Genomic DNA, 10,191 nt, shown 5'->3' on the forward strand with positions numbered 1-10,191 from the left:
GTTGCTGCGCAGCCTGCAGCCCCAGTTGCCCCAGGGCCCGCTCTCGATGCACCGGCGCCAGCACCAGCAGCGCCTGCGCCTGCTGCACTTGCCTTCTAAGAGCCGGACTCTGCAGCTGGAACCGCTGTTGAGGGAACGTCGTTAATCAGCATACGTGCAATAAAACAGACGCTACGCTGAATGTAAATAAACGTGTACGTTGTGCCACGGCTACAGATCTTGCAGGGAGGCTCCCTATTGCAACGGCTGTCGTATAGCGCCACCGGCGGTCACCGAACGAACAACGGCTTCTTCGCGGCGGGGGGAACACGCATGTAACTGGTTTCCAACATGGGCACCACGCGCGTGAACCCCACAGGACTCTTCACTACGCCGGATGTGGAAGGCTTCGCTCCGCAATGCGCTGCACAAAGAGAGAAGTTGTGTTCAGGTGGCTTAAAATAATTGTTTCGAAGCAAGGGGGGAACTGTAGCTTTTTTAGGGCACACGGGGCTATCGCAATCGCAAGTTGTTCTGAAGCTCAATATGCAATGTGTACTTCGTAAACCCGCAGAATCTCACTTCTTAAAGCACAAATGCGCGTTCTGTTCAAGCCATGCACTAACTACGAAGGCTAGCGACTTGGTGCATGTTCATTGTAAACATTTATCAACTCTCGCTTGCGCGCTTCGCTTTGGTTGCGCGGTTTGTTCGCAATTCACTACGCGAACGAGTTCATACGAATATCCGTTCATTCAACCTGTGTATAGCCCTCCCCCTCCCCCCGTGCCCTCCCTCTGTCCATCGGAGTGAAAACTCATGCACAGTACTTTCAAGGCAAAGGGAACAACGCACCACATGAAAACGAAAAAAAAAAACGGAGACATGTACATTCGCAGTATATCAAAACACAAAACCGCACAATTAAAGAAAAATTGTCAACAGCTGTCCGCAAGACTGGCTCTCGTGAGCTGCGAAAGTTTCAGACTGTCGTCAGCTGTCTCTGTGTGAGCGCTGATATGCCGCGAGGAACATGCGTGCGTTGATATATCAATTGTACCTCCATGTCCAGACGCACAGTTCCTCAGCACATTCTACCGATGTCTGTACGAGCGACATCCTATAGCGCGTAACCCTCAGCGCTTGAAGACGACTAGCCTTTCAAAACTTTCGTATATGCCCGCGAGACCTGTGCAAATGACAGCGCGAACACATGCGGTCGTCAGAAAACTCGGCACTTGTGCACGGGATTTAGTGACGTCTCCGGCTTGCAACGGAAGGTCTCCGAGAACCTCCGAACGTGCCGCAAAGGTGCGGAGCAAGGATCCACGTCCGCGTTGCGTTCGTTGGGAGGCGCGGCGCATTTCATGAGGCACCAGGAGAGGAAAAAGGTCTCCAGTGCCGAGTAACCGGCGACGTCCTCGTGATCCTGATGCTTCTTATCCGAGTTCTCCTGGAAGGCGTCCAGCAAGGCTTCGATGGCGACCGCCTCCAGCATGACGTCCACCCGCGGCGCGATCGACATCGTCCGCACGTCCTTGTCAAAGCATTCTCGAGACTCGTCCAGACGATGCTTGGTCGCCGTCTGCCTGCCGTAGTAGTCCAGGGCGATCTCGGCCGATGCGCGCGCCAGCAGCGCGCCCAGCGTGCCGTACTTGATCGCGACTGACGTCTCGACATCGTACATCGGGGACGTCAGCGCGAAGGGCAGCAGCACGAAGTCCTGCGAGTTCTTCTTGACCGTGTACAGTTCTCTGTTGAGGATGGCGTCGATCGTGCGCAGGACGTAGACGCTCGCCTCCGTCTGAAACCCAAACCGCGACACGTTCCTCCAGTTGCGCACAAACGACGACGTCATGTCCGGATAGCCCAGGAACGGAGAGTGAAGATCGTGCTTTATCCGGTAGTCGAACGCTTCGAACACGCCCTCTATGGAGACCCACTCGTTGAGCAAGGTCGTGTCAGCGGAGAACGCAGGGTCGTCTTTGAAGCGCACCGTGAACGCTTTGCGCACGGAGAACATCAGCTTGGCCACGTCCGAGCGCACGCCCGACTTGAGGACGCGGGCGCTGTAAGGCGCGAATATGGCGTCTCCCACCACACCGTAGGTGAATATGAGACAGATGTACGGCGAAGACGTCCAGCTCGCGAGGCGGGACCCACCTGCGGCGGTGGCAAGCAGCGCGTCGCGGCTGGTGAAAATCGAGGCATACTGCACGGCGCACCAGGAGACGTACAAGTGCATCATGTCGTCACCGTACACTTCCCAGAGCTCGCCGAACACGCTGACGAACGCCGCGTTGGTCGAGACGAAGCGGAGTGCCCCGGTGACGTTGTGTCTAGCCAGCGCAGTTACCCACGCGCTCACGCCCGGATACATGTGGTTGGTTTTCAGCGTGGCCCAGTTTCGTAACGCAAGGGCGTCCATCAGCCGCTTCTTCATAAGAAGCTCGGCATCCAGGATGTGGCTGTAGGTGACGTTCCCGCCGCCGCCGTAGTGCTGGACGAGAGCGTCGAAGTACCCCTTGCGCTCCACGTCGTTCGTGGTTCTCGAATCAATCAGCGGGATCACTCGCGTGAACCAGGCCGAAGGCTCGAGGATCACAGTACTTGAATTCCCCGAGGAGCCCCTGACCTTGAAGTTAAGGATCGCGGGCCACCCCAGTTCGAAGTCGAGGAACAGGCTCGTCTCCAGCACGTCCGGCCGCGACGGAATCCAGGGCCACACGACGCCGGCCTCGGCGAGGTACGACCTGACCAGCGCGACCTCGTCGGCGGCCGACCCGCCGTCCGCCTTGACGAGCGACTCGTAGCAGGACCGGAAGAAGGCCGCCGTCTGCTCGCCCGCGTTCTGGTGCGTGTCCGGGATGGCGACACCTTCCACCGCCGCGACGGTGGCCTCGATCGCCGTGCGGAACACCGACTCCCGCAGTGAGACCGAGTGCTTGCTGCGCCATCCGTCGCACACGTAGCGGCCGAAGCTGTCGCACGGGTTCATGGAACCATTGACGGACGCGTCGAGCAGCTTGGCGAACGAATCGCAGGGCGCCGTGGTGCACAGCTCAATGCTGAGGTTCGACTGGACGACGAAGAACACGATGACGACGGCAAAGGTGACGGAGAGGAAGAGTGCGGCCAAGGTCCACAGGTCGCCCTTCTCGGACTGTTGCGCGGCGGCGGCGGCGGCGTGCTGAATCTCTACGGTCACGTCCTGTTTCGGCTGCAAGCACGCGCGGTCCTTTGTTAAGACTGGAGAAGTATATATATATATATAAGGCTCGGCGAACTATTCTGTGCGTAAAGCTTAATTTATATTTCGCGGTTACCGGTGTATGAGGCAAAATTCTTCTCTGCACTGCGTATTTTTGCAAGAATTTGTACATATCCTTCTCAGATCCAAAGAAGTGTCAGGGGCATAACCTTTTTTGAAGTCTGTACTTCTTACCGACAGATATATGTAACCAAACTAAAAAGCGCGTTGTTGAGTTTATATGCCAAGGCGTTCAACGTAGCCTTTTCATGCATGTGCAGAAGGCAACAGAGCGTGGTGGATTGGCACGTTGAAGCTTCATCCTCAATTTTGATGTCAAGTCGCGCTGCTCAAAACGCATTCCAGGGATGCTTTTCCTCACCTTGGAAAAGCACGATAGTCTATATCATTATAGCGCCTATTTTCTCTAATGACCACGGAAATAATCGACCTAAGCCACTTCCATAGGGTCTTAGACGCATGCGACTCGATGTTCGCTATAGGAACATTATATAAAATCGCTTCGGAGTTAGCGTGTAAAAAGGAGTAAAGGCATATCGCAGAAAAAACAGCCCGAGAAACGAGGTCTGATACGCGCATAACACAAACACAGCACAGCGCTCCTGCCACGAGCGTTTCCAGTCCTCGCTTTTCGCTCTGTGCCTTCTAGAGGCTGCAATACTCAGTGTGGCAGCGTTTGGCAGGTTGAAGGTGACGCGCATTATAACGTGCAAAACGGGGCCGCGCGATCGTATAGTCGTGCGTGAGCCTCATTGAAGACTCGACAATATAACCTACTAGCGGGTAGGATGCCTTTTTACGAGTGAGGCGGAGAGGCCCGTCGAAACGTCAATCAAACCGCCGCCAGCAAAGCAGCCTGCGTCGGAGACCTGAAGCGAACGTGTGCGAATGACCGGCCGTCGTCGAAACTCGCATGCAGTACACATGCGGGAACACGTTGATTGCATACAGGCTGCTTTTAACGCATACTTTCAAATATTTTTTTTTTAAATTGCCTGTGGCAGTTAGCACAATTCTATAGTCCATAAGCTGATCTATACTCGAACAGGCGGACGTTAGCGCACGACAAATTCAATTGCATAATTGACTAACTAACACTAATTCGCTCACTAGAAATTTCACTAATTACCTTATGGCACATATTGACATTTAAGCATGTTCCAGTGGGTGAGGCTACCAGGCGCATCCAATTGTAAAGAACTGTGTGGACGCCACTGTTTACGAGACGTGCGCCATCAAACTTGCGGTAAAAATGCATGACGTCACTACTGGCACAGCCAATCAGGCGCCGCTCTTCCTGTTTTTCTTTTCTCGCGCATGCGCATGAGGTTGCGCCGGAAGAGGTTTAGCTGTACAGGCTACAGACGGATGGACGCACGGACGGACGAATCGGCTAGCCATATATACTGCTTCTCTGTAAAAACAAAAGCAAAGATGACATGGAAATAAAGTCGAAGGTATCGGCGCGTTCTGTCAGAGAATGATACCGAGAGGCAACTGATACACGTCTTTTCAATTGCCGATTTTTATTGCTTCAAGGATATCCCTTGTTTTCTTCTTGTGTTTCCTGCACACAAGTTATCCGCTTCTTTCAGGAATGGTAGCCGAAATCCCTGCAATGAAAGGCTAAATGACCTGAATCTTTAGCCGTGCAGTGATAATCTTGCTCAGCTATAGCCTCCTGTTCAAGCACCTGCCCGTCTCCCCGATGTATACCTTGTTACAGGACAGAGGGATCTCGTAAACTGCTCTCTCTGTACAAGTGACTTAGGGCTTTCGGTGCTTGACTTCGCAGGTACTCGTTTCCTTTTCCGCGCCACAAAGTTCACCCTTTTGCACAGGAACGACAATTGCACAGGCGCCGAAAACACCACATCAACCCCGCCCCTTTGCCTTATCTTTCGCAGACTGTGGGAAATTGTGTGCAAATAACGTGTGACCAACTTGTCTTGACAGTCCCTGTGACTGCGAGTGGTTCTGCTCGCCTGCTTTTATCTTGTTTAGTGAACATTCTACAACTGATATCAACAGCTTCGAGGGCTACGCGGAGGTCCTGAGGCGGCTCACTGCATGATGTGTGCTGATTTCACTTTTGTAGTGGCACGCTTTTTACAGCGCGTTAAGGAAGCAAGAGCTGACATCCGCCCTCTTCCCAACCGTTTAATGCGCCGATTGGTAGTGCAGGACAGGTTTGTTGCACGTGGTTCATAAGACCAACATATATGATCGGAGGATGCATGTACACCAACGTCTAAAAACCTTAGAAAACCACTGATCGGTAGGTCATGTGTCAGTATCAATGGCGCAAGGCCTTCAGAAAATGCCGCCATAAGATTAGACACAGCATAATCAAAAAACATCAAAACATCTGAGTAACTGGAACAGTTGTTGGAAAGTAACTGGAACGCCAATAAATTTCTCCGCAAAGTTAGGGAATTAACATGTCCAAACTGGTTTCAGCCCGAGAATTCCTTCCAAGTGGATCCGCAGCAAGCTCTCCAGCTAGATTTTCTAAATTGCAATATGTGCCATAAGCTAATTAAACTTAATTAGTATTTCTTAATAATTATGCGATCATGCCTTTCTTTTTTTTCTGCAAGTAATTAGTAGACAAGTTCATGCACTAGAAATGTGCCATCTGCCACAGGTAATCTATAAAAATTTTGAAAGTGTTTGCTAAAACACCCGGTGCTATAGAGTAAAGAAGTGTTATACTCGGACATAGTGAAATATGTAAAAAGGCTCGGGTATGGCGAAGTAATTGAACGGGATACAGCGAAGCTTCTGCAAAAGTATTGGGTAGATTTGAGGCAGTGGCAAAACAGAGCCCTACGACTTCCGAAGGGAATTCCTCACAGAGCTTCGCTGTCTTTGATGTATCAATTGCTAGGATTGGCGTACATCTTTGAGGATTTCTTTAAATAAGTGCTTCGTACCGCAGGCGTGCTTGGCGCGGCTCTAACACCGCCTTGGGCGACAATCGTTCCGGTTTTCGACCGCGACTCTTCGGGTGCTGCGTCTTTTGTTGGACGAGACCCGACGGCCGGCCTGGTTGTTGACGTCACAGCGCCTTTCGGGACAGGGGCCCCTGGTCGGTGGACGGCCGCGTTTGCCTGCGGTTATTATTATTATTATTATTATTATTATTATTATTATTATTATTATTATTATTATTATTATTATTATTATTATTATTATTATTATTAGTCACCACAAAATTTATACCTCCAACAAAGCTTTAAAAAATGTAATTATGGGGTTTTACGTGCAAAAAGCACGATCTGATTATGAGTCACGCTGTAGTGGAGGAGTCCGGAAGTTTAGACCGCCTGGGATTCTTTAACGCGCACCTTAATTTAGGTGCAAGGGTATTTTCGCATTTCTCCCCCATCGACATGCGGCCGCCGTGGCCGGGATTCGATCCCGCGACCGCGCGCTCAGCAGCCCAACAGCACAGCCACTAAGTAATCACGGTGCATGTCTCAAGTAAAACATATATAGAGTGGAAACAACTACATTCGTGCCTTGCGAAACCTTGTTAAGAGGCAGCGTTGACTGAAGGGTTTCGAATTAGTAGTATACTTCCGAGCGATGTACGACAGGGCCATATTGCCAAGGTTTAGATCAATCAATAAATCAACAAATTAATTACCCGCATTCATAAGTCCAGATATATACATAGGTAAAAAAGGGAGACGAAAGAAAGGTGCAAATGTTGCAGCTTGAACGAGTGCCATCCACCCAATAGGAGCAACGACAGTGTGTAAACAATGTAAGAGATAATACAAGTGGGAAGATTTAAGTAAAATGCACTGAAACATAACAAACCAAACTGATATGTGTGCTTGGTAATGTTTGGCTCAGTCCTTGTAGCCCCTAATTAGGGCGTGGTAATGAAGTTTTCCAGGGGGGGGGGGGGGGTGCTTATAAAATGAAAGTAAAAACTATGAGTTTGTTCAAGGTCGGTGAGCAAGTGCCAAAAATGTGCCAAGCTTCCCGCGACACGAATTAACGTAGGATCGCGAGAATCTGCACGTGTACATGTCAGCTGCCGCAACAATTTTATGTTTAACAAAAAATGTGTTCAATGTATGGAATGTCTGTTATTGCCCTGGTCGCTCTTTTTTGATGTATGTAAGCAAATTCAAATTTGTTGATGTAGCGTCTCCGCATACTAAGACGCCGTACAAGTGGGTATGGAAAAGAGTTTGGTACATAAGTCGCCTTATGGTCACTCACGTCCAATAGGTGCTGATAACAGAACTGCGATATTGCTTAGTTAGAGAGTTGTGTGCTTGGTGTTTCAGCCTCCTTCAATTTCGCGATTTTCGACAGTTGCTGTAAGTACACTGATGACCTGAATAAAAAAGCTTACTCCCCACGGTCGGTAGACCTTGATTTTTTTTTTTTTCATTTAAGTGTGACAAACCATATCGAATTCGGTGGAGCGGATGCCGGGAAAAATTATTTTTCCATCCTGATATATTTAAGTAGTACATATGACGGACTCGACTTACGCAAAACTTTAGTATATATAGCAAGCCTTCCCAGTGCCACCTGAAACTCCTCAATACGGAAGCCGAACACAGGACGGAGCGAGCATGATCCAAGACTACAGAGTTCCTTGTAGTTTAGTCACTTAAGTACTCCAACGCGCCACTGTTTAACTTTCTGTAGGTGTTTGTTTTAACCGGATCATATCACCGTTATCAATGTACAATAACGTTCCAGATAGGGCAAAGTGAATGACCACGCAAAGAACATCTCCTCGAAGTGTACCTGGATGACGGGTTTGACTTCCTGCTGCGGTCTGTCTTGAGCCCGCTTGACCTTTCGCGTACCGTGTCGAGTAGGGCTAGACCTGTCCAGCGTCCGGTCCTGCGTCTGCTCGGAGTCAGTGTGCTCGGCCTCGTCGGCGGCCTTGTGGTGCGAGTCGCTGCGGGACTTCTTGCGTTTGCCGCCCCTCCGCGACTTGGACACCTCGGAGGTCTTGTCGTCTTTGTGCATCGTCAACGGCAAAATGGCCGAAGTGCAGCTGCTGGCAGCTGACCCGAGGCTTCTTCTGAGCGGCGCATGCAGTGAGGCGCGCGCTTGTGATGAAGAAAAAGAAGGAGATGATGATAATGATGGCGGTGGTGGCGACGACTATGATGATGGTGCAGCACATGCCATTTGAAGTGAGCAGTCACACGAGTACATCGGTACGAAAACAGAGGGAAAAAATGGAAATCAAGAGCAATCGTTCTCCGTGCAGTGCCTATCGCACTGCCACCTCTGCTGATTTTAGTTTGTACCCGTGGCGCTTCGTGGTCTTAGTTTAGTTGGCGCTTCATGGTCATGGACCGCTTCATGCGTCTTCGTCAACCCCAGTTTCCATTGCCAACTGCTCTCCATAGGATTGTTCACATACCCGGTCGTAGCCCGTAAATGGGGTGGTACAGTGAAGTCGGCGTCGTTTGTGCGGACAGCTGCATGCAATTGTCGCGCGGGGTGGTCAAAGGAGACGAGTGGTTCGACACCAAGACGGCGGCGACTTATAGCATCGTGGGTGGGGGACCCTCGGGCTACGAAGAGCGCGTAGGAGGGGTGACTGTGTGTCGGGCTTCCGCCACTCGGTTCGCGGAAGCAATGCCCTGGCCTTGAAGTCAGCCCCTCGTCGCTTAACCGCACTATGCCGAGACATTCGCAAGCTGTCCAGATGCCCGAACAGAGCGCGGAAGTGCTTTCTTCGGTGAAGTGTGTTTTTTTTTTTGCGAGGTTGTGAGACAAAAGGGGACTCGTTGCACTGCAAGGGATTTGTGGCAACGGCCTGGACGTATTGGAACTCCCGTTAGTGTCACCTTGGAGCCCCGTTGTGTGCACACTGCGCGCACCGCAGTGTGATTGGACGAACGATGGGGCGAGGGGGTTGCTGAGAATGATTTTAGGTGCGTGCGGGGCCGTTGGAGGAGATTCGGTGGAGATTCGGCTGAGAAAGAAGACCCAAATTCTAACATGTTACTCGTAGTGATGTCCGTGTAAATACTTTCCTTTCTATCGCTTGCATATTCTATCTTAATAAACAGTTAACCCCATTGCAATCAGCGTCACTGGCTTGCCTACTGTAACGTGACTTTGCGACATCCATAATATCTTCAAGTTTCCCTCACTGACATCGAGGCGAACATCAACTGGTACTATACTGGTCTATACCATAATAACGATGCGTGGGTTCAAGAGCACAAAGTGCCGCAGCCTCTACCTTGTCCTTGTGCCCGTGCTGTTCCTGATGGTGATTGCCAGGGTCTCAACCGATGATGGGGATGACGAGCCCTGAGGGAAAAAGAGATAAGTTCTTTTAATGAAGAGAAAGGAGGAGAAAATGACCGGAATAACGTACGTCTACAGCCTGCAACTCCTCGTAAGGTTATGGAGAGAGACAGCCAAAGGAATAGCGTTTCCCACAATTTCTTTTAAAACTTTATGGAGACAGGGAGAATTACACTGTAGTTTGCAGTGCCGTAGTTCAATGTACCTTCTCTACAAATGACCAATACAAGACAAAGTGTAATATTGACACCGTAAGCCGACTAAACAAGGAAGCAACGCGTCCACAAAACGTTTTGACAAAAAAACATTTTGCCTATCAGCATTTATTTCGCATTATACCGCACATATTCTAAAGACAAGCGTGTAAGCCTGTCTCACGAAGAAAGTGACAAGTGATTGTATGACGAGTTTGGCGCGGTCAACCTGTTTCCGTGTGCCTAGTCTTCTCCTCCATACAGGAATGCTCGGAAATGTCGCGACTGATGCAACATCACACCACCAGAAGGTTCGCCGAGATGCCCCTGCTATTCAAGAAACATTTCAGTCGCAATACCCTGCTTCGTTCCATTTTCATGACTAAGAATACCGCAGCGCCCCATTTTTCTGTAGCTAGGTGTAATAGGAGAGAACTA

General features: G+C 50.3%; 1 protein-coding gene across 2 annotated transcripts; it reads right to left on the reverse strand.

Annotated features, from left to right (window-relative positions):
- Window positions 1–845: 845 nt before the first annotated feature.
- On the reverse strand, window positions 846–9,556 carry LOC135897461 (neprilysin-1-like). 2 transcript variants are annotated; one of them, XM_070533100.1, is made up of 4 exons: window positions 9,492–9,556; window positions 8,030–8,340; window positions 6,187–6,363; window positions 846–3,199 (listed from the first exon to the last, which is right to left on the reverse strand). In XM_070533100.1, exons 2-4 carry the CDS (start codon window positions 8,255–8,257, stop codon window positions 1,202–1,204), a joined length of 2,403 nt encoding a protein of 800 aa, XP_070389201.1. In that variant the 5' UTR covers window positions 8,258–8,340; window positions 9,492–9,556; the 3' UTR covers window positions 846–1,201. The 2 variants fall into 2 exon arrangements, with proteins under 2 accessions (XP_070389201.1, XP_070389202.1); XM_070533101.1 differs by lacking the exon at window positions 6,187–6,363.
- Between the last annotated feature and the right edge of the window lie 635 nt (window positions 9,557–10,191).

This window comes from Dermacentor albipictus, chromosome 2 (assembly GCF_038994185.2).
Source record: "Dermacentor albipictus isolate Rhodes 1998 colony chromosome 2, USDA_Dalb.pri_finalv2, whole genome shotgun sequence".
NCBI classification, from domain to species: Eukaryota; Metazoa; Arthropoda; class Arachnida; order Ixodida; family Ixodidae; genus Dermacentor; species Dermacentor albipictus.